A 24,826-nucleotide genomic window follows, 5' to 3' on the forward strand; every position below is an offset into this window, starting at 1 on the left:
CTGATTTCCAGATGACTGTTTCTCATGCTACGTCAAATGGGTGCAGTATATACACACAGTAAGGTGGGAAGAGTTCTGACACGTCACCTTAAGAGAAGGAAGGAGCAGAAGGTCCAGATTTAGAGCCAAATAATCCTCCAACAATGTAATTTAGTTGAGCAGGGGATTACTTCTGTAGTGTCTCTATTGCTTATACCTGGAAGAGAAATTTGGTTTTGTTTTGAAATCTTTACACACAGTAGTTGATAAGAAATTATATAATGGTGTAGGAAAGAATGCATTTAATGAGAAGGTTGTGATTCCAAGGTGCAGTCTGCGATAATGTTACAAAGCAATCATGTGCTGTTGCCTTTGTATTTTCCCAGATGTTTCTGACAGTATACCTCAGTAACAATGAGCAGCACTTCACTGAGGTGCCAGTCACCCCTGAAACAACCTGCAGAGATGTGGTGGAGCTGTGCAAGGAGCCTGGGGAGAGCGAGTGCCACCTTGCTGAAGTGTGGTGTGGCTCAGGTAGGTCAGGCTGGCACTTTGTGAATTACTGATAAGATAGCACATAAACACCTGACAGACATAATACTGTCTCAGAGGGCTTCTGCGTTACCATTTTGTTACTCTTCATCAGACTGGCTGTACAATAACACACCTGCAGAAAGGCTCACACATACAAAAATGAGTTTAAAGCAAAAGAAAGGGACTCAGACATGCAGATGTTCTTTACTAGGCAGCCCTTCTCACTCAAACAAGTTTCTGAAGGGTGTGAGGAAATTATTTTTTTCTTTCTCCTCCTCCCCATAATGGGATCCCAGTGGCCTGTGTGTAGGGGTTTTGAAGTAGTATTAGTAGTTCTGTGTCCCAGTCAGAATCCTTTCTTCAACAGCACAGCCATTTCCACCTGCAGTGGCAAGGGAAAACTTCTGTTTTCTGATGACACCTTCATTGCTATTGATTATGTTAATTGAGTTTGGAGGGGAAAGGAGTGTTACCTGAATGGTAGAGTAGTAGGAAGTTACCTGATGTTCAAACGCTCTAAAGGATGTGAGTGACAGGGAAGACATAGAAGCTGCTTTTCACTGTCCCCTGTACTTTTAAGCCTCTGGAAGAAGGGTTTGTATGTGTGGTCTGTTGTGCTATTTTTAAATTTTTTCTATCCTCTTGCTGGGATTTTTTTTTTGTAAAATTTCTGTCTTGGGAGTTCAGATCTCTATACCTTGCAGTTCTCTATTGGAACTGAAGAACATGTCAACACACAAATCAAAAGCTAAAGTATGGTGAACTTCTCATGGCTTAAATGGGAAAGGACTGGGCTATCTCCTGTCTCCAGTATCTCTTTAGATACTGGTAGCCACTCAGACACATATGACAGATGAGTCCCTGACAGGATTTCTAAGTCATGAAAAATAATTATATTTGAGCCAACTTGTTCAAGATGCTTCAATAAGATTATAAAAGAATCAGATGGTAAGGGCTTATGTTGCTGTCTTCCTCTGCTGTTGGCTCAGGCTCCCATCTGTTCAAAGATGTCTTTGGTGAGAGGGATGTTTGTTTAATAATATAAGATACCTGAGTTGTCTCTTGATATTTAGCTGCTTCTGACAGAGATGTAATGTTTCTGATATTTTGAAGTTTAAAAAATGGAACAGAATGTTTTTCTTCTCCATGGAAAGTAGAGTATCTTCTTGATGAATGTTAATAAAGTAAAATCATCAATTTCAGCATGGAAAGAGATCTTTCAGTTTGTATTTTTATTGTACATCTTTATCCAAGTCAACACAATACCAAAATCTACAGTGAAAGGCAAGTAAAACGAAGGTTTAGGTAAAACTAATAAATTTGTAGTTACCATTAGCCCCCACGCCCTGGTAAAGAGCACAGGTGGTTTTGGTGAGGAACAGGGTTCTCCTGTTGTTACTGAAGTTAAAGCCTTGCTAGAATAGGCAGTTCCTCTCCTTGTATTTCCTGAATCTGGATTCTTGATTGGCTTTTGAGATGTTGATGTAGAGGATGCTGCAAAGGGCAGCGAGATTGTCCTGAAATCAGGGGAAAGCACCTATATTGTCTGCAAGTACTTAGTGTCCAAGTGGTCTTGTTAAGCTGAAATGTGAACAACTGGGTGAGTGGGGACATATAATATGTGGAGGTCTAGTCATATACTCAATTTGTCAGCTTCTGTGCTAGTCTGGGAGATGTAAGAAAATAATCTGGATACAGAAACAAAGAGTAAAGCACTGCAGGGAACTTTTTCTGAGATTGATCTTTGCAAAGATGTCATGAGATACACAAGGACAGATGTCTAAATGTTACTTGCACAGCTATTGTCATAAGACAAAAAGCATTGCATCCATTTTTACAGTGAAAACCTTGACAATTGTTTTAGAAATCAAATTATTCTTGTTCCCTCCACTGATCCTGTCGTATTTACTAGTTTTATATGCTTTTATTTCCAGACGTGTGTAAAGCTGTATATAGAATCATTAAGGTTGGAAAATACTTCCAAGACCAAGTTAAACCTTTGACTAAACACCACAGTGCCAACTAGACACTAGCACTAAGCGCCACGTCCAGTCATTTCTCAAACGCTTGCAGGGGTGGTGACTCCACCACCTCCTTGGGCAGCCTGTTCCAATACTTAACCACCCTTTCAGTGAAGAAATTCTTCCTGAAATCCAATCTGAACCTCCCCTGGCACAGCTGGAATCTGTCCTTTCATCCTGTCACTAGTTGCCTGGGAGAGACCAATCCTCACCTGGCTACAATGTCAGGTAGTTGTAGAGGGCGATAAGGTCACCCCTGAACATTCTCTTCTCCAGGCTAAAAAATTCCAACTCCCTCAGCAGCTCCTCATAGGACTTACCCTCTAGACCCTTCACCAGCTCTGTAGCCCTTCTCTGGACACACTCCAGCACCTCAATGGCCTTCTGGATTTGAGGGGCCCAGAACTGGACATAGCACTCGACGTATAGCCTCACCAGTGCCAAGTACAGGGGGACGACCTGTTCTCTAGTCCTGCTGGCCACACTGTTTCTGATACAAGCCAGGATGCCATTGGCCTTTGCCACTTGAGCACCCTGCTGGCTCATGTTCAGCTGTTGGGACCAGCACCCTCAGGTCTTTTTCTGCTAGGCAGCTTTCCAGTCACTGCATGTGACTGAAGGGCAGGACTTGGCCTTATTGAAGTTTGAAATACAGTTTCAAATTGTACTTGTTAACAAAAAATAAGGTAGTTTCAAATCATGTAACATTAATAGACGAGTATTGGATATGTGCATGTTATTTTGGATAAAAGAAATAAGTGGCTGTAACAACCATTTGCAAGATATGTTTTGATGGATTTTTATGGTGGGGGGAGGGGGCAGTGAGGGACAGAAATACCTTTAGCTTTTTCTAATCACATTTTAGATGTCAGCAGAGTTCTCTATCTTGTTTTGCCAGGATACACTATCACTTTGTTTTGTGTATTACACTGAACAAATTAAATTGCTTTAAAACAAACATGGTGCAGGACCACTAACCTTTTGCAGTAGAAACACAAGATTTATGTTGGAAAATGACTTATCAGACTTCAGTTACTGAGATCCTTCTTACATCGCTTGTTTCTCTTTCTGACGCTTGCTCAGGAGTTTTAGCTTCTGTTGTCAGACCTTATTAAGCAGACTTTGAAAGATTGCTGCAAGTGCACTTGAGGCACTCTGCTCCCAGAAGGGGGCAAGTTTATTAATCTCCCTGTCCTCCCAGTTTTGAATGATACTTGATGACTTATCAGGCCAATATTTCGTGACCTTCCTATTATTGTTAGAATTCTGTTAGGCAACTACCTTAGCTGATGTGGAATGCAGTCAAAAGGTATGTGTGTGTGTATGTAACGGGGTTTTATTTCCTTTTGAGACAGATAGGGAATAATAAAAAAGAAAACTGATTGTTGTCCTTTCTTCTTGAGCTTTCCAAATGTAGTTTTGTTTGGTATTTGAAAATCTGTTTGACATGCCTTTGAAGGCAGCAAGTGGTATTGACAGAATCCTTGTGTAAAGGCCATCTCCCTTGATTATAGTTTCAATTGAAGTATTGCCGAGCTGCTAGAAATCCACCTCATAAGCCTGCTGCATATCCTTTAAAATGGAAATCTGAGTGGCACAGTTGATTTTTTTGGTTTTGCCCTTTTTTTTCTTAAATTAAGGTTTAGCAGATGAAGAGCTTTTTCAGCTGTCTAGACAAGTAACCACTAAAGAGACTGCTTTTCCTGTAACAGTGACCTACTTGCTTATTCTGTAAAGCTAATCCCTTTTGACAGTGACTCCAGAAATTTTCCTTCCTAGATTGCTTGAGCACAGCTGCAGCATCTTCATTTAAAGAAACATTTTTTATGGTGAAAAGAGGTTTTCACATGCTGAAAACATGTTAATAGCTTCTTTTTTATGAAACTGAAAACATTTATACCTAACGCCAACAATTTTTCCTCCTGAAAAAAGGATTTCATACTGAGATAGTGACTCTGAAAGACTCCATTGAATATGAATGAACTCCTCTCTGATTTCTTTTTTTTCTTTTTTCCCCTCCCCTTGCTTAAATAATGAAAGAAAACATCCAACAAAAGCAATGTCAGGAAAAATGCAAGTGGTGCAAAAATGACGGTGTTTAATTTCATTCTTTGCTTGTCTTATTTCTCTGGCCAGGAACAATAACTTCTGTTTATCTGGCATCCAGCACAACTGGGTCCAATCTGAGCCCCAGTGCTGTCATAAGATACTGTGACAGTATCCTGACTATGTAAAGTTGACTACTATGCTATAATGACAGCATTGTTGCCATGGCTTTTAAAATAAGCATAAAAATGCATGGTAAAATGTCTAGAATAACAAAAGGGATTGCTTTTATGTAAAGATTTAGAGACCGTCAAATGATTCTAATTGTATCCTGTCTGTGAATGCCCAGCTATGAAGTGTGCAAATTTTGGAAGAATAGTAGTACAGACAGGGAGGAGTACTGGTAAATGAAGTTGGTAGATGTAGCTCACACTGGATTTCTATATTATTGAAAGGCAGCGAGTAAGGCTTAAAAATTAGATATGTGACTGAATCCCAAACTTGAGAACAAGAGCAGGTCGGGAAATTCAGTGGAACTTGTGCATGTAACTTGTGATTTAAAGTTTTTATTGGACTCGCTCTTTACTGTCTGATAATTTTTTTACTTTAAGCTGTGAATCCAAAATGGTTCAGCTTTTCCAGGTTTATCAGAAATGGGGCTTTCACAATGCAGCGAGTCTGAACTTTTGGAAATTCGCTGTCTGAGAGAATGAGCCAGATCTGTCTCTGACAGGAGCTGTAGGAAAACACTTGAAATGACAGGAGCTGTGCTGACATGCTGAGGATCAGGTCCACTGGCTACTGCCTAACAGCCTCTTCAGGGTATTGAGTGCTTCTGCCTGAGCTTGAACGCAAGGGCTGCCATCCAGTGTTTGATTGCAATCCTTAGGAAGTGTTAAGAGAAGAATTCCTCTTCCCTGAAGTACTATCTTTTCATCTCTCAGCTTTTATTGGAATTAGGAAGTAAATGAGTTCCTGGAGGAATCAGGACAGCAGTGCTTTTGAGGAGGAGGTGGGAATGACTGATGAATGATTTTGAGGTACGCAGAAGTGGTGCAAAAGTTATGGCAGCATGTTTTCTGTGGTGGTGAGTGGCTAAGATGATTTGCAAATACAAAAGGAAGGCACTAGAGCTCAAAGTTCTAAATTGATTGTTTGTTTCCCCTTGGGCTGCAACTGTGCCTCTGCTTTTCCCTGCAGGGGTGGACTTTTAGGTAGGCTTCTTCAGGTAGAAGTGTCTTGGGTGAGGGCAACGGTTAATGCACACACTGCACCTATGTACTAACAGGTGTTCAAGTGGAAGATGATGGACAGATATTTTTTGGGTTGGTATGTGCACAAGCTGCATAGGGATGTAGTAGTCAACTGGCTTTTTACCTTTTCAGAGCGTCCCATAGCCGATAATGAACGGATGCTGGATATTTTGCAGCGCTTTGGGGTGCAGAGAAGTGAGGTTCGTTTCTTTCTTCGGCATGAGCGCTCTTCCTGCCAGGAAGCAGGTAGGTGTTGATCTCAGCTGTGTGTAAGTTTCATTTCATTCCTCAAGGTTAAGGAAACAGTTTGCATATGTTACTGTTTAATTTTTGTAGTCAGTATGGTGTTGCAGCCTGTTTTGGTCTGACTGTTACTTTCTTATGAATAGAGAATGCTAGTAACAGAAAACTTGCTAATTTTACTAAATACTTCATTTTCCTTTGCCAAATGTGAGAACATGAAATCCAGATTGAAACTTCTACAAGTTTTCTAGAGCTAGTCTTCACCATAGCATGATGCAAGGGCATCCTTTGTTAAATATGTTAGCCATAGCAAAATATCTAGAGATTTGTGGTAGTCTGGTCTTTTAATTTAGTAGCCAAACTGTTCTTCAGGTATCTTCTTTGGTCTTAGGATGTTTCACCTGGATAATACTTTACCAGGGTGATAAACTTAGCATATGTGGCAAAAGATAGTTCTTTGATGTCTCTCCCACAGTATACATATTCGTATTAGTTTCAGAAATAGCATTAAATGAACTGCCTGGTCAAGTTCTCTGAGAATGCAGAGATACAATGCTATGCATTGTAAATCTAAATGTGAAACCTAAACGGGTTAAGTGGCATTGGACTCACCGTATTTTAAAAAGGCTAAATGTATCTTAATGTTTAAAATGTGTACTGGTGATAGAATGAATACAAGCAAAGCTAAAGCTTTAGACTGAGTATCTTAAAGAGCAGTTTAGTTGTCAGGATGTATTTTTTCAAGTTCAGGGTGCTTGTAGCTTGAGGATTATTGTCATTTTATTGGCCACAGCATCGCTAAGCAATGTATTTGAGGAAGAGTGAATGAATAGTTAGGGCTCTGCAGTTAGTCTCACAGAGATATGGTCTTGAAATGGAGAAGTAGGTCACGGACATGGCTTCATTGTGTGAATGAGTGAGCTTGGTATTTGGCAACTGAACACCATTTGTACATAATTTGATGGAAACATTAAAGTAGGATTCTAGTTAAGTAGCATCTTTACTGTCACAATGACGGGAAGTAAAAAAATTGTACTTTTAAAACTATGCATCTATAATACACACTTACTAGGGGCCAACTGCCTGTTGACCACAGGAGAAATACTGAAATAGCATACTGTTAGTTAAACTGGTTTTGTTTTTTCTATTTTTGAACAGAACTATAGCTTTAAAATAAAAGTTGACATCAAACAGCAGCCTCTTCAAAAAATGTGTTGTCATCTGCTAAGTTTATCTTGGTGGGAGGCACATGAGAAAAACAGGTGTTTGGGTTCTAAACTATAATGATTGTACTGTTTCTCCTTTTCTATTGAATACTATGTCTAAAAGGATAAGAAAAATCTTCAAATACCTTACCATCTTTGACTGTTCCTGTATTTCTATCTAGGGACTGGACAAAGGTCTCAAGATCCAGCCTTTAAAAGAAATGGTGTGAAAATGCCTGGTGATCGAAGGATAGAGAATGGAGTAAGTGCTTGATGCAATGGCCAGTATAGTGAAAGTGGAGGCTTTCCCTCTTTTGAGACACTGGTGCAAATCCTACTCTGGCAACAAAGAGACCCTTTTGGAGAGGTTGCCAGTGACTGCTCTAAAATAGGCACAGAGCCTCTACCAATTATCATCCTGGCTTTTAGTTTTTAAGATGTCACTGAGATATGTTGGCTACCACATCTGTGCTTGTACAGGTGATCTCAGAGCAGCAAATGCAGCATACTTTTGCCTCCTCTACTTCGATCAAAATTTACTCATATTACTTCAGTTCGTTTGTTTTCTCTTGCAGTTTTGTGTCAGAGATCCCTAATTCCAGATTTCACGTTGAGACCAGTTAGTGTTTCAGCACTGAATCCATTGTCTGTCATTTATTCTTGTTCCATAAGATATAATTACGGATGTAAGATTGAATCTGGATTCAGGAAACATGTGAACAGATAACTAGTAGCAGTGTTGTATTTGAGAATGGTGATTTCCTTCACGCTCAACTATATTTAAACTTTCCATTTTCTACAACTTATGTTGAAGTGCTTTGAATTCCAGTGATACACCTACAACCACAGATTCATCTTGCCATATGTTGAGTGTTCTGTGCTCAGTCAGTCAAAGCTGATTCATGCTGAGCTCAATTATAAAGGGCTCTGAAATGCCTACTTAAAATGCTGCTGGGATTTTACTAGAAATATTAGTGTTCCAAGACATGTTAGCTTGCGTGAGTTGCTGTATTGGGTTGCACATGCCTATGAGTTTACCGCTATTTATACTTTTACCCTAAAAAGATGCTATTTTTCTCAAATTATTCGATTGGATATTCAGTTATGTTTTTTAATTACTTTTCTCATACTTTTCTGCCATAGCTCTAGCCGAATTTAAAGTTCTAGCCTTATCATGCTTTGGGTTTTCTTTGACAGGTGAGTGCTCCAAGGATGGATATGACACTGACTGAACTTCAGGAAATGGCATCATGCCAGCAGCAACAAATTGAGGCTCAACAGCAAATGCTGGCTAACAAGGTGAGTTTGGAATTAGATTAGATCCTGGTTTACAACTGGGAACAAAGGTAGTAAGAGTCACATGAGGTGGAGGGAAGGTTGGGGATTTTTCACCTCTTATAAACAGAGGGGTCCCTTTCTTTGGCAGCCTCTTTCTAAATTTGAAAGTCAACCTATGCAAATACCCAGTAGTAAAATATTAAAATAATGCCAGTGATAGAAGTGACCCTATAGCTTACTAAAAGAATAGAGCATGTAACGTTAAGATATTGTCATTCATCCTAGTGTCTCTGTCAGCTCTGTTTGTGCTCCATGTGGTGAACAGCAATTCACCAGTTTCATCACTGAACAACACTTTTGTCTCTGGATATAATGCTGCCCTGTAATGATATCTTGCCTTCTCCTGATAGAGTTCAATGTGCTTGGTTTCCTGGGGCAGCTGTCTGGAAAAGATACCATGTAGGTGGTAAAAATAACTGGGACAGTGATTTATAAAATGCTTGCAGAACAATAACAGAAAAGCTAAAGAAAGCACACAGGGTGCTCTTGAATCATTCAGGGGAAAAAATACCCTGAATGCATCTGCAGAATGGTGGCATAGAGTTCATATTTGACTTAAGTGTTTTTGGTACATACTACTCTTTAGAACATAACAGAAAATGCTGTTTTTGGGAGAGAATTGTTAATTGCAAGCCTGTCCTGAAGAGTGCTTGTCTGCCTGGGTGGATAAGTTCCCATGCATTTCAGAATGTGCTTTACTGGGAAAGAAGGCTACTCTGAGGATCTGGTCTCACTGCTCTTCCTCTGTCACATGTCCTGCCTTCCTGTCCTCCTGAGATCAGCTGGGGGGTGTGTCCCCCTGTATTTCTTAGTATCTTGTTCAGTTCCCTAGGCTTTCAATAATTGTATCTCAAGGAAGTGCTTCAAACCGTGGCTCTCTAATGATTCTGCAGCACCTGCTAAGTGCTGTTACAGCCTGTCAAAATATCTAATAAAACTTTATTTCTGCTTTATGGTAAGAACAGATATGAAGAAGCCATAATGTAAGAAACTGGTCTGTCAACCAAGTGATTAGAGTTTTCACCTGAAATTTAGCAGCAGAGTTAATACCCATTCTGCCTTGTTTAATTTGCCAAGGCAGAATGTTGCCCTCTTCTCAGTTCCAGCTGAGATGTGTTAAACAGAAGAGAAACCTAAACTTTCACAGCTTCTGTCTGTTTCACTCTCAGGTGATGGCAGTACACCTTCATCTTATAACACTTTAGTCAGTATATATGTGAAATAAGAAATAGTAACATTATGTATATTTACTGTAAAGGAAGTTATAGAAGATAAAAAAAAAGGAAGAGTTTGAGTCTGGATAGCTACCCATCAGGTAGGTGTCTGCTGTCTGTGGCTTGACGAAGAATAGCCTTGTGGGTCTCCCCTGACAGAATTTTTCATTTAATGTGCTTCTCTGGAACAAACCTGCTTTCCTAGATCCCTTTTCAGAGAGACTTTCCATTGCCTCTATCCTGCCTTCTGAAATCAGATGTAATACTAAAAATAGATTCTGAGGGAGGGAAAATGCACTTTCTTTTTAGACACCAGCTGTAATATCTATTTTTTTGACATTTTCCTGCGTGGGAGTGACTCTAAAGTAGTACATACACTAGGTGCTGCCTGGTTTTCTCCAGAGGGCTAGCTAACTTTTTGCTCTGCCTTTTTTATTCAAAGTGCAAAAAGCTGTTGTTTCTAAGTATGACTGGTGTGTGGTTTTTGGGGTTTGTTTTTGTTGTTTGTTGGGGGATTTTTTGTGAGTTTGGTTTGGTTTTTTTCAAGGAAGTATGGAATTCTAATGTTAGTAAGCAGTGGTAGTCTTGGATGTTAGTGGGTGCTTGGGAAAGTCTTACTAATTCTGCTGTATAATGGCCAGTGATTTAAAGGAATTCTCTACAGATGATATAGTGATCTAATGGTTTCTTTTAGGTCTAAACTTGACACATGTATATAGAAACTGATAACACATCATTTTACTCTTACACTCTTGGAGAGGCAAAAGGATCCTTTCCACTAAGGTTCTATAAATGGGGGCCAGGTCACCGTAAAGTTTGTCCCATGTCTTGCATTATCTGTGTTGTGATAGTAGTGATCATTACCAGGAAAGAACACATTTTCAGAGCTTTAGTGTGTGGTCATCACCTGTCTCAAGGAGGTTTTAAAAGTGTGAAGAGTGCTGAAAAATGCTAATGATTTAATGGAATGCCTTCTGTATAAAAAATGCCTAATATTCTTCAGCATGACTTAGTTGTTTAAAATGTGATGTACAATAGCAAACTGTAAAGTATAAGCAGCATGGAGAAGGTAGAGAGGAGGTAGTCATTAGCTCTTGCAGCTCAAGAGACAAGTAGAGTGATTAAGTGAAATTGGGAAATGTCATGGGACGTGTATGCTGGAATTTTTCTTAGGCTTCAAGAGGTTTTGAACAATTTCACAGATGGAAAAGTTACCAGGGGCTGTTATAGACATGGGTACCACCTCTGTTTCAGTAGGTTCTTGTATTACAGAATGGTTATACCTGGAGGGACTATATTGAGACATATTTGTGTTTAGTATGTGTTTGTGCTTGCTCTATTCTCTCTGACTCCCCTTGACACTCTGGGAAGTCAGAATACTGGGCTAAAGCTGATTTGATCTGCTGTGGTGATTGTTTTTGAGATTTTTTTGTTTGTTTAATTAATCCTTGTCTTCACTGCAGGAACAACGTCTGAAATTCCTGAAGCAGCAAGATCAGCGACAGCAGCAGCAAGCTGCTGAACAGGAAAAACTGAAGCGATTAAAGGAAATTGCTGAGAATCAAGAAGCCAAACTGAAGAAAGTGAGAGCACTGAAAGGCCATGTGGAGAAAAAACGACTCAGCAATGGGAAATTAGGTGAATTGCTGCTTGGGGAAAGTAGCCTGTGATTTTTCATGAAGTACTGTTCCTGGAACTCTAAAATTGCTGGTGATTTTGGTGATTCAGAGGGAGGTATTTACAGTGCTCCAGGAAACGTTAAGCTTGACAATTTCACATCTTGTTTTACCCATAAGTCTTGCAAATGACTTAGAACAAAATATATTTTCTTACTGTATTTTAAAATATCCCGTAAGAGCACCCTATGTTTTGGAGCCTAGCTTGTCTGCTCTTTAATTACAGTGTAGGTTATTTTCCTTTCTTGAATACCTTTGTGTACCACAGTAACTCTTCTGTCCTTGATGTCAATACCCCACATACTCTGAGCGTTATTTTCTTAGCCTGATACCCATGTTGTCTTTTATGCAAGAGGTAATTTAATGGCCAAATTGGCTGGATATTTCCATTTGAGTTATGCAAATCTGACCAGGGTCTGGCTTGCTACAGTACTAGTTGGTAGTTCAGCATGTTGATGCAACATTAAATATTTATTTCAAGCAATATTGGCACACTTTCTTCTGCCTACCTTTTCATCATCTCTCTATAGGTATTGGGCAGAACTTATTTCCAGCCTGATACAAATGAGAATATTTTAGTTTGTTGAGGTAAAAGATAAATATGTTTTAGTAGGATGCATTGTAGTTTACAGATAAAGCAAAAGTGTTTTTCTATGGGGAGAATGCATTTTCTGTTTGGGTTCTGTTGCACAAAACAAACACGAGTTTGAAGGCATAGGAGGATGGTAGAATAATATAAGATCTTGGAGCATATGAAGCAGTTTCCCTGCACCATCCCTCGAAGGTCTGGTCTTGGTACTTTCTTGAAGTCTTACTGATTCCTTCAACTTTGTTCTATAATAGAACAGTTTTGGCAGTGGGGGCAGCTGATGACAGGTGTGTGTAATAGACTGTAAAAAGCCCTCTGAATCTTTGTTTAATATAACAGCTCAAGTCTTTTGCCACGGAGTTCTTATGACCTAAATTCGGAGTTCTAAATATCATAAATAATGCCTTGTGGTTGAGTGAGTGTCTTCCTGCAAAAAAAACAGCATTCAGTTAGACTTCTACAGATGAATTCAGTCTGGTATTGTGGTTTTGTTTATTTCCATGCTTCAGAAAGTAAAAAATGTTCTTTTTCCTTCCCCATAAGTGCTCTAAGTAGACCAAATTTTCATAATCATGCCAGTGAGTTTGCTTTTGCAAATGCTTGGAGGAAGAGCTGGTTTGACAGGAGCCATGAGTTGGTTGGCTCTGTGCTGCTCTGCTCCAGATGAATTCAGTCTGGTATTGTGGTTTTGTTTATTTCCATGCTTCAGAAAGTAAAAAATGTTCTTTTTCCTTCCCCATAAGTGCTCTAAGTAGACCAAATTTTCATAATCATGCCAGTGAGTTTGCTTTTGCAAATGCTTGGAGGAAGAGCTGGTTTGACAGGAGCCATGAGTTGGTTGGCTCTGTGCTGCTCTGCTCTGGAGGCTGGCAGTGCGCTCTCTGTCCCCTTAACCGCTGCCTTGGAAGCAGCCCACGCTCAGCTGTTTCTCAGGGCAGCTATTGTGCTCTCTTGTCCTTTCCAGTGGAGGAAATTGAACAGATGAACAGCCTGTTCCAGCGAAAGCAGCGCGAGCTGGTGCTGGCCATGTCAAAAGTAGAGGAACTCACCAGGCAACTGGAGATGCTGAAGAACGGCCGAATTGATGGTTACCATGACAACCAGTCAGCTGTAGCTGAGCTCGACCGCCTGTACAAGGAGCTGCAGGTAATGGAAAGCCAGCTTGTGACCCACAGCTTCAAAGGTCTTAAATTGGTTGGGTTGTTTCTTACCTCATTGGAAAGAAACTCCATTGCTCCTGTTCCTGAGAGAGCTTCATAGCTGCCTGTGTGCTGAGGGTGGAGGGTTAGTAGTGCTGTGCTCAAGGTAAACAGAGGAAGGAGCACACAGTGTATATACCTTTCCTTTCTGCAAAATTTGGAGACTAACCAGTGTTTACTCTGGAGAGTAAGCATGACTTGACTTCTTAGAAGGCTTTTCTCTTTCGAACCGTTTCCTCTCCCCTATCCTGAAAGTTAATTTCTTTTTATTTTTGTTGTTTTTCTCCTCCTCCCCCACTGCTTTGTGAATTTATTCAGTTGAGGAACAAACTGAACCAAGAGCAGAATGCCAAGCTGCAGCAACAGAGGGAGTGTTTGAACAAGCGCAACTTGGAGGTGGCAGTCATGGATAAGCGTGTTAATGAGCTGCGAGAGCGGCTGTGGAAGAAAAAGGCAGCTCTGCAACAGAAAGAGAATGTACCAGTAAGTGTGGGATATTTAATAAACACAAAATTAATTCTATTTGTTGCCTGTCTGAAGTAAAAACTTGCTGGTGGGGAAGGTTGTTGTTCAGACACTAGACTTATTTTCATCCATGTGTAGTTGAAGTTTTGTATTTACTAAAGTCCTTTCATGGTACATTAGTTTTAACCTACTTGCTCTTTACTGCCAAGAAATCTTATTCTGTCACGGATCTTTTTAAGAGTGTTTGAGTTTTGGTTTTTTGGTGTGGCTTATTTTTTTTTTTCCTATTACTACCTCAGGCTTATAATTCATAAAGCTTCTTCAAAAAAGCATTTTTAATATTGGAGTATCATTTGCTACTTGTTTTGTCCTTTTTGACCTCTGTTTCAAACTCTGATGGACGGATACTGCAGCATAAAATTCTTCTAAATTTTCACCTTTTTTTCCCTCCAAGGTTTCTTCAGATGGGAATTTACCACAGCCAGTGGCTTCTGCTGCAAGTCGAGTGGCAGCAGTAGGTCCTTATATCCAGTCCTCTACTATGCCACGTATTGCTTCCAGACCTGAACTTTTAGTGAAACCAGCATTTTCAGATGGGACACAAGCATTGCAGGTACCTGATGGTCCACTAAAAACACAAACTCTACCTAACATGAGAGCTGGGAACAGTTCACAAGCTAAAGCTCCTGCAGGTAATATCTTGTAATTAATATTTCCTATCCAGACATGTTTTGTTTTCTTATTTAACAGCTCTGTTTTGGCCTTCTGTTGTTTTTTTGCTGTTTTGGTTTTTTTTTTTTTAAAAGCAAAGTGTTACTTGAGGTGTCAGTCTTACTACTTGGAATTTTTTTGTACCAGTGAATATATATTATAAGCACTGAGATGATATGACTCAATGTTATAAATTAAGTATTTCTCTTGGTGTAACAACTCAGATTGCTCTCTATGTGGAATGTAGGAGGGTTTTTCTGTAAACTACTGACATTTTAAAATAGTCCTGAAAGCTATACAACAGCATGTATTTGAGTTTCTAGAGGCAGTTTTAGGTAACAACCTGGTACCTGGACTTAGAAAACTTGGCATTGCTAGATTATGGTATGTTTTGGAAATGACACTTGTAGAGAATTAGCCTATGTTACAAGAAATATTACAAAGGAGACGACTGTAGCACAGAAATAGCAATAAATATACTGACTCATTGATGGTATGAGGCTTGGCCTCTCCTAATTGAGGGTTAATGAAGATTTGCTTAGCTTCTCTCTATGGTTTTCTACTATGAGAGTCAGTTCAATTCTGTAAGAGAGGTCTGGAGAAACTAGAGGCTTGCAAATATATCTTCTGTGCATCTTTTTCACTCTTCAGCTGGGGGAGAAGAGAAACGGATCTTCCCAAAAGGAAAAAATGGAGACTTGAGCTTGTAGAATAGATCTGTTTACTTTTTTGTCTTCCCTCCCTCCATCTCCAGTTCTGGCAGATATTATTAAAGTAACCACGGCACAAAAGCAGTCCAAGTGTCTCTTACTGTAATTGGAGAATGGAGGATTGTTTTGTTTCATCTGGTTTGCTGATCCTAAAACTGCTGGAGTGGAATTTTAGCTTTAGACCATACAAAATTATTTTTTTCTCTGTAGGAGTATGTGGTGGTGAGCTATTTATTTGAACTAAAACATTACTTCATATTTTTTAGCATTTGGACAAAATGACTGCTTTCCTTGAGAGTTTTTGGTACTTTATCAGACTGAAATTTTCTCCTGCTGCTTATCATTACTATCTGAATTTAGCATTACTTATTGTATCAGGTAATTTAGAATTTAGTAGAGAGAATTTGGTGAAATATTTAATAGCAAGTTGCAGGCATTTTCTTAGTGATTTTTCCAGATCTGACTGTCTTCTCCAGTGAATGTAAAGGTCAGTTTTAATGCAGTATATAATATATAATATGCACATTAAACATACAGATGGCCTGTTTTGGATATCACTGGCAGGGTCTGTGCTTTAAAGCATTGTGTTTTTCTTTGCCCAATAGATCTTGCTTATACTTTCTTACATCTTAACACTTATAACTTGCTGCAAATATCCAAGGAACGTTCGTACTCTCTGGAAAGAAGGCAGTCTAGAGAAGTTTCTTTTCTGAATGCTCTAAGTGTAGATGTGTGCTTGGACAAATAGTTTTGATGCTGCTTTGAAAGTTGTTCCTCAGCTTGGTTTTGCATTCTCTTTTTTAAACAAAAAAAGAATGAAAATCTATAGTTGTTATACTCATCCTATATGTTATACTTGTACACTGTCTAGACCTGACTGTTAAAAAAAAACCAACAACCCTACCCGTAATAAGTCAATAAACAATGTTATTTTAGCTTAATCTTTTCAACTTGTTCTCTCGTAGGCTCTGTGGTCTCTAGTACGAAACCTTCCTCATCTGCCACTGACTGGAGTAACTCAAATGCAGACAATCATGTTAGTCAAGTATCAGCCTTGACTTCAGGAAGAGCAGTTGCGGCTAGTGAAGGGCAAAGTATGTTCTTCTGTGCTTGGATTAATCTTACAGTTAGTTTAGTTAGTTTATGGTAGATGACTTTTCTAAATGATTCAGTAAATATTGAGAATTCATTTGAAAGCACAAAAAACTTTATTGCCATATAGGCTTTAGTATGGTGGTGTAACCAAACCCACAACTCACTTCAGGTGGTGAAGTAGATACTAGTGCCTCTTAATACATGCTCCCATTCAATTGGCATAATACAGCATTTGGCAGGCCCTTGGCTCATTAGCACAAGGGTAAGATAGGTGCAAAAAGCATCCCTTGCACACACTGTCTTGAATATTGCACAGAACAGGACTTATTCCTACAGTTGTGCTGTCCCTTTTAAAAGTAGTCTTCTCTCTCTTTAGCAGCAGCTGAAGGAGAAACTTTTTTGCGAGACAGAGAGAAGAAAGTGCGTCCATTCTCCATGTTTGATTCTGTGGACCAGTCTGCTGGGCTTGGCACTCTGAGGAAAAACCAGAGCAGTGAAGATCTCTTGCGAGAAGCACAGGTATACACAAAACTCAGGCTGCTTCATTCCCTCCGACAGGGATTGCTGCACAGCTTTTCAAACATTGCTGTCAGAAAGCATTTTGAGAAGTACCTAGGTCGTCTTTTTAAAGACTGCTTCTAAGGAAGAAAGTCTTTTAGGCCTTTAATGGCAGTTAGTAACTCAAAATTGTTCCCTACAGTCGCAGTGATGGAAATCTGTTTTGACTGAATACATAACAAAGGCTGTATTACTTGTACTAGTGTGTATGTGTATATTTTTTTCCCCCACAGGTTATATGCTCAGTGGCATTTGCATGGGTTTTTAAAAATAATTTACATACTTGTTTCACTGTTTAATGCAGCAGTGTCATTCAAATGTCTGATTGCAGCAAGACTTCCCACCTAAAGTTGGACACAAGCGCACAATTTGATCAGGCAGGGGTGAAGTAGCATAGAACTGGGGATGAAAAGTGCTTTGTTGGAAAACAATTTGTTGCTTACAGATGCTACTGTATTACTGTGCCCTGCCATTGTTTGGCATCTTAAACATAGCTGTTACAGAAAGATTAAAAGAGAATGGGTTCAAAGTACATAAACAAAAATGATGATAAAGTGTTTCAAGAAGCTTCTTCATGTTTCCAATGTTGAAAACAGTACTGCAGCAACAGTACATATGCTAGTTACTGTGTTGTTTTTTGGTCCTTCACAGCAGAACTCTTATACTATGTTTTACTGTTTAATCTTAATTTATTTTTCATGTGTGTCTTTCAGACAACTGGTAAAAATGTAACAACAAAGGTACCACCCCCTGTCCCCACAAAACCAAAACAGATAAACTTGCCTTACCTTGGTCAAGCCAGTCATCTGCAACCTTCGGATACAAAGCTGGATGGAAACTTGCAGAAGCTGCCTTTGGCTACTGTAGCTATGGGGAACAAGCAAAAACCAGTGGCACAACAGCCTTCCCATCCTTCTCAGCAGATACAGCAAAGAATTTCAGTACCTCCTGCAGGTTCTTCCTCGAGCCAGGACCAGATTCTTCCCTCCTCTAAACAGGAGAGTCCCCCAGCAGCAGCTGTGAGACCTTTTACTCCTCAGCCGTCCAAAGAGACTTCACTCCCACCCTTTCGAAAGCCTCAAACTGTGGCTGCAAGTTCAATTTATAGCATGTACACACAGCAGCAGACTCCTGGGAAGAACTTCCAGCAAGCAGTGCAGAGTGCTTTGACAAGGGCACAGACCAGAGGACCACACTTCCCAAGCAGTAAGCATGTGGCTCTCTGCCTCTCATGTTTTGATAAACCTCAGGTAGATGTACTTTTCACCTAGTCTGTGGGTATAAAACTGTTCCTTAGGGGAATTAAGCAGGTGAGTGCAGCTGTAAGAATCTTAGGTGGATCTTGCATGCTGTATACCAGTGTTAACAAAGGGCAAAATATCTGACTTATGTTTGAAAGATAAGTAATAGTAAACCTGGTTATCAGATTAATTCTGTTCAGTTGATTTATTATCCTGCTTCTTTGCCCCATGTAGGTGAATCTGGTTCTGTAGTCTTTTCTTTATTGTTCTTTTGTTGATCAAATATTCAAACTTGTCATTCTCTCCACCCCCCTCACCCCTCTCTGAACTGCTCCACAGTCTATGGCAAACCTGTGATGGCAGGAGCTGGTGTACAGAATCAGCTGCTGCAGACAGAGAACGTCTACTCAAACCTTCAAGGCAAGCCAGGCAGTCCGGAGCCCGAGATGGAAACAGCCTCTGCTCAGGAGAATCACGAAACAGAGCGAATCCCCCGTCCTCTTAGCCCGACCAAATTGCTGCCTTTCTTATCCAACCCATACCGCAACCAGAGCGATGCTGATCTGGAAGCACTACGGAAAAAGCTGTCCAATGCGCCCAGACCGCTGAAGAAACGTAGCTCTATTACTGAGCCAGAGGGACCTAACGGCCCCAACATTCAGAAGCTGTTGTATCAGAGGACCACTCTAGCTGCAATGGAGACTATCTCAGCTCCATCACATTCCTCCAAACAGACGACTTCAACTGCCAGTCCTGAAAGCCCAGCAGAAATTCCAAATCCTTATCTAAGCACAGAATCGGAAAAAGAAACAGCTGTTTCTATGCCGGAACCAGCTATTGCTGAGGAAACAGAAAACACACCAGCAGAGCAGAAGGAAGTTGTTCTCCCCTCCACAACTCTGGACACTGTACCTGAGTGTGTGTCAGATAGTGGTGAACTCACGCAGCCGAAAACAGAAGAGCCAAGCCTAGAAGCATCATTGCCCCTGGAGGTATATATGGAAGAATATCCTCCATATCCACCCCCTCCCTATCCATCTGGGGAACCAGAGAGTCTGGGAGAGGACTCATTCAATATGAGGCCTCCTGAAGTTACTGGGCAGTTTTCCTTGCCTCCTGTAAGTATTGGCTTAGAATTTGGGTACCCTGTCAATAAGTCATCATTGCTGTAAACTCTGTCCATTATGTTGTAGAGCTTTAGGAGATGTGGGAGAACAGTCACACAAACAGTTTAGAAGTCTCTCTGTGGATACCTGTTTGTGTAATGTTCTTATCTCCTGACTGAGTGATGATAATGAGAAGTCGATTGTCCCTAGAATTAATGACATAATGAAAAGTTTAGAATGGAATCTGATACACAAATAGTAAAACTCTTCAGGGCTCTGAAGAACATTCCTTATAGAAGTCTGCCTACTACATGCAAATTTTACTTCCTTTTTAAGAGAAAATAAATTGGCTTTTTTTTTCCTGAGGTACAGATACAGATTTCACAAGCATTTCCCACTATTGCTGACATTAGCTGGAAATTAATTATCTTAATCCTGGATTGCATCTGTTTATCTAAAAGTACCTTGCTTGAAAAATATGGAGAAACAGTCTTCTTTAGATTCTGCTTTAAGAACTCATTTGTATACATCAAGTGTTTGCAATTTGTCCACTGAAATATTTTCTGAATTTCTTTGGAAGCTGACTTAACATCAGTCTGTTCTCAAATTGCATCAAAATGGAGTCTCTTTGAGCTAAGTGTAGGCAGCATTTTTACAATCTTGTTTGTTTTGGAAGTTTGTACATGTGTGTGGGATGATGTTATCTCACTGTTGTAGAACAGAAATGTTGCGTGTTTTTGGATTCTCAAGGACTTTCTTTAAAAACCTATCATGAATACAATTTTAATAACTTGATACATGAAAGTGTTTTTTTCCTTCTGTCACTTCAGGGGCGAGGAGTTAAAAACTTTAAATGTAATTTTTTTTTAACCTTGTAATTTCTGCATAGAATAGACATTGCATGTTTTCATGCTTTAAAGATTTTGTTCTTGCTCCCTTTTACAAGGAAACTTGAGTGGTAGGATTTCCTGAATTGTAAGAACTCATTTCTGGTTGGTTTTGTAATTCTGCAATGATGATAAGAAACCGGCCCAACTTCTTGATTTCATATTTAAATACATGAGTTGTGCTGACAGGCACAGCCTGCAGTTTTGATATTATGTATGAATCAACAGGCAGAAGAGTATTTTCTGGGAATCTCTTCTTATATATCTCACATGTTTGCTCTTGCAAAATGTGTGTCATTTCTATTCATCTTTGCCTGGACATCTGTCAGAAATTTACATACCCTCATGAATAGTGTTTATTGCTGCTGCACAGCCAGCTGGGGCAAGCACTGAGCTAATGCCTGCATGTTCCTGAGCGAAAGAGTACATACTCAGCTATAGAAATATTTGGTTTCCAGTATCAATGGGAGCATTGAAAGCATCTCTACAGTTGGTTCTATATTCTTTGCAAAACCATTTTCTGTAACTGTTCCTGCTAAGCTCTGCTAGACTTGGGAAAATATTAGGAACTTAACATTGGTGCTTAAAATGGTGTTGATGTTTAAAATCAAGGTGACTTCTGTATTAGAGTTGAATAGTGATCATTTCTAACATGCTTAACCTAATAGATTCACAATGTGTTAGGGAATTGATAGAAAATAGTAAAAATTTCACATGAAACACTGATTTAATTGATCATTTCTGCTGCCATTCCCAAATAAGCAGTTTTGTATTTGGGGAAAAAATGTGCCTGTAACTTGTGCTACTTTCCACAGGGGAAAAGGACAAACTTGCGTAAGACTGGCTCTGAGAGAATTGGGCATGGAATGAGAGTGAAATTCAATCCCCTTGCATTGCTTCTGGATTCATCTTTGGAGGGAGAGTTTGACCTTGTGCAGAGAATAATTTATGAGGTACAAATGCTAACTTGTAAGACAAGGAATTTCAACTGAAGTTGCATCTTTCCTGGACTGGGGAAGCTATAAAGAATGGAGTACAGCCTGGATCTGTCCTTGAGGAGCTAAGTCCTGACAGGTCATAACTGATCATACTGATCACTGAGGCTGATTTGAAGTATATTTAGCATAAAGACTATAAATATGCAGGACAACAGTTTCCTCATTTCTTATGTAGTGTTTCATCCCCATCTGGCATGTTATCAGCTAATTTTATAAGCAAAATCCATGTGAACTTTGTTCACTTAAGTAGGTAAATATCAGAAATTTGTTAAAAGTACATTTACAAAGTTATGAAGATACTGTTTTTCAGAACCACTCTAGGTTCTGACTGTTAAAAGGCCACTGCAAGCTTATATCTGAGTCTTGTTGCAAAATTTGTTGTAGTCTTCTGATTATTGCTCATGGCCTTCCTAGAAATGTCTCAAAATCATATTTCTGAATAAGACAACTCATTTTTATATGTGAGGAGATGTTTATTCTAGAGTTTCACCAGAATGTGAATGGTTCCTTTCTGGCTGTATAGGTTGAAGATCCTAGCATGCCCAATGATGAAGGAATTACTGCACTGCACAATGCTGTGTGTGCTGGGCACACGGAAATTGTGAAGTTCCTGGTGCAGTTTGGTGTGAATGTGAATGCTGCAGACAGCGATGGATGGTAAGAATTTCTCTTAAGTGGTACCTTACAGGTGTTCTCCACAAGAGATCCAGGGTTTGGGGGCTGCTGCAGGCCCCTCAGAGTGTCCCTCAGTTTGCTCCTATGGAGCTGGTAATGACTTTCCCACAGTAAAGCAACAGCAATTCTCTGTGGGGCATCACATGAGAATAAGCAGAGGTGAAAATAGGCAAATTATACTCATGTTCCTATATGAAAAAACCCCTGTGTCCGAGGCCCAGTAGGGTGGATACAGTTGTCAGGAAATTGCTCTGTTTCATTGAAATATTGAAGACATCTTATGCATAATGAGTCTTATGCTGTAATTCCCAATGTTCTGTGTGAGACACAAGTGCTCTGGGCTGTATCTAGCCCTGCAAACTCTCCTCGGTTTGTTGCCAGATACTCAGACAACTTAAAACCAAGTGATAAACCACACCCTACAAACTGCTTGTGACTGATATAATGGGTTACAAATCCTTCTTACAGGTAGGTTAGGAGATTATTTACAAAAGCTAGTTGCAGGTGACAGCAATTTGACTATTATTTCTGCCTGTAACAAAAGTGTCTGAGGCCTAAAACTGAAGAAAGATGCTTGTGGCTCCTCAACCTCAGTAGTTATCCCAATTACTTGCACTTGTCACCAAGTCAAATCTTGAAGTAATTGTCTGCATTGTAAGAGCCATGATGTCAGGAGGATTTCTGAGTGGTTTTATAATATTAATTTTTAATTTTTTATTTCCCTAATCAATGTTCTTAAAATGTTAATGGATTATAAAAAGGTAGCATAACTACAGACCTGTATGGAAGCCTGGCTTTAAGGCTCAAGCAGCTCCCAGTAGCTCCTGTTATCTGTGAAAAGTAATTGCTCTTGACATCCTGGGTTAAGTGCTTTGGTGGCAAACCTTCAGTGCTGCAGTATGGATTGCTAGAGGTCATGCATGAAAGTGGTTTGCTCCCAGGAGTCTGTGAGAACTGCTATGAGCACTGTAAGTGTCATCTTTTCTTCTTGCCTTGCAGGACTCCATTACACTGTGCAGCATCTTGCAATAATGTGCAGGTGTGCAAGTTTCTGGTGGAGTCAGGTGCAGCTGTATTTGCAATGACCTACAGTGACATGCAGACAGCTGCAGACAAGTGTGAGGAAATGGAGGAGGGCTACACACAGTGCTCTCAGTTCTTATATGGTAAGTGTCATCACTGAGTTTTGGAGTGTGCTAGTGGCTTGCCTGGCACTTTTCAGAATGTTTTTTGCATGAGGAGTGGTAAATGGCACACTTAAGTTGTGTGCCCGTGCCTTGGGCTCCTCTTGGCAAGAGAGAGGTTTAAGCCAACTTCCTGTCACAGAATGAGTTCCATCAAGTAACTTAATAACGTTCAACCTGTAGAGGAGATCTGAGTAACAAAAGGTTTTCCCGACATTAAAAACCTTGAGTTAAGCATGTGCATTGACAGGTACACTACTGGGAGGTGGCAATTAGGTGAATCTTGCCACTAAGTATTTCTTTTACATAAAACCAAAAGTGGTATTGATATCTCAGGAGGCAGTTCATACCTGTTACCTAGTGTCTTTAAATGAGGAGTATTTCCTAATGTGCACTTTAGAGCTAAGAAAGGTATTGCCAAGTTTCTGCCTTGATGGATGTTGGTAAGCACTGAATTTGACTTTACCTTTCTGACTTTTTTTTTTTCTTCGCTTGAATTTAAAGAAATCCCATATTAAATTTAGATTTTATTCAAACAGTAAGACAACAGAGATACTATCTGTTAATACAGAGAATGAATTCTCCCTAGGGTGGGATGAGTATTAGTCAGTGAGGTTTTAAATTACTTTTCTCTGTTTTATATGTAGTTCTTGTCTTTTAGGCACCTACCAGCTGGTGCGTCATCTCTCTCTAAGAGGTTAGAGTAACAGCAATATAGCACAGTGTAAAAAGCTGTAATACAGCCTTTGTTTTTGTGGAACAGGTGAGACCTGAGTTTCTATAAAATGTTCAGCCAGCATATTTCAAAACAGTCTGTCCAACTGTCCTCACTAAGCTTGAAAACTGTATCTCTTGGTGGCAAATAAAGTTTTCACTATGAAGGGAGGAAGCCTTGTGGGCTAAGCAAAATTCCATTTAGTTTTGTACCAGACTCCCAAGAGTGGTAATCAGCAGCAAATACCCAAGGAAATTTGTAGGACTAGACAAAAAATAGTAATACTTGTCCAATATTTTGTACTGGTTATGACTCTGATATGAGTTAAGAGATGGTATCTTCTGTGTTATATAGTGCTTGAGGGATTTCTTTCAGGAATCTGTCTAATTCTTAAATTCAGGTAAACAGCCTACAAGATCCTGTGGAAAGGAGGTTCATGGCTTAATTACATATAGTATGAAGAACAGCAAATTTATTTTTTTTTTTCCCTGCCATCTAGTGATCTTACTTGATACTCTAGTTTTTGTTGGGTTTGGGATTATTTTTTTTTTTTGTGATGAGATACTTTTCAGTGGATTCTGAAGGGAGTGTGAGGCTTTGGCCTATTCCCAGCTTTTCCAAATGGAAACCTCTGAAATTACGGGTCTCTTGATATGTTGACTTTTCAACTATCAAATTTCTATATTGTTCCATTAGGAATGAATCCTATTGCCAAGACTATTTCTGGTTAGCTATAGTTATTGTAAAAAATTATTCACTGGCTAAATCTGTTTCTGTAAAAAGTTTGGGAATGTCTATCTGTTTCCAGAACAGGTACTGCATTAAAACCTGGCCCTCAGCTCATCAGTATGGTAGTAAACCCTGGTGTAATCCACTGATTCACCTAATCCTTTTTTTGTTGTAAATGATGAACAATATTGAATGCCATCAACAAGTACAAGTAGGTTTACATAAAACCACTAGTCCTTTACCATTGTTTAAATGACAAGTCTGATGCTGCCTAAGTATGGAGTTTTTCACTTTCTAAGTGAAAAGCTTGTGCTCTCTCCAAGGGCATGTTTGCCCTGCTACCCTCCTGTGAGTACTCACAAGGAGGTGTGAACACCTCCTTAGGAGACCCAGCTCCATTGTGTGAATCTTTTCTTTGTCTGCTTTGGTGTTCAGTGCTCAGTTTTACCTTCCAC

The 24,826-nt window shown here is 39.7% G+C and overlaps 1 protein-coding gene across 1 annotated transcript; it reads left to right on the forward strand.

The window, feature by feature from the left end:
- Positions 1 to 365: 365 nt before the first annotated feature.
- Positions 366 to 24,373, forward strand: TP53BP2 (tumor protein p53 binding protein 2). Its single transcript, XM_009075480.1, has 17 exons — positions 366 to 513; positions 5,966 to 6,079; positions 7,464 to 7,543; positions 8,479 to 8,580; positions 11,297 to 11,471; positions 13,063 to 13,244; positions 13,616 to 13,780; positions 14,217 to 14,454; positions 16,149 to 16,277; positions 16,661 to 16,797; positions 17,550 to 18,042; positions 18,417 to 19,195; positions 20,886 to 21,023; positions 21,592 to 21,725; positions 22,743 to 22,909; positions 23,589 to 23,624; positions 24,339 to 24,373. Exons 1-17 carry the CDS (start codon positions 366 to 368, stop codon positions 24,371 to 24,373), a joined length of 3,252 nt encoding a protein of 1,083 aa, XP_009073728.1.
- The last annotated feature ends 453 nt before the right edge of the window (positions 24,374 to 24,826 follow it).

The sequence above is a fragment of the Acanthisitta chloris genome, unplaced genomic scaffold (assembly GCF_000695815.1).
Source record: "Acanthisitta chloris isolate BGI_N310 unplaced genomic scaffold, ASM69581v1 scaffold32795, whole genome shotgun sequence".
Lineage (NCBI taxonomy): Eukaryota > Metazoa > Chordata > Aves > Passeriformes > Acanthisittidae > Acanthisitta > Acanthisitta chloris.

Coding starts and splice junctions, on each gene's coding strand:
- TP53BP2 (XM_009075480.1), top strand. CDS start 366: ATGTTTCTGACAGTATACCTCAGTAACAATGAGCAGCACTTCACTGAG. Junction 21,726..22,742: donor GCTGCAGACAGCGATGGATG/GTAAGAATTTCT, acceptor CTTGCCTTGCAG/GACTCCATTACACTGTGCAG. Junction 22,910..23,588: donor GTGCTCTCAGTTCTTATATG/GTAAGTGTCATC, acceptor CTTGTCTTTTAG/GCACCTACCAGCTGGTGCGT.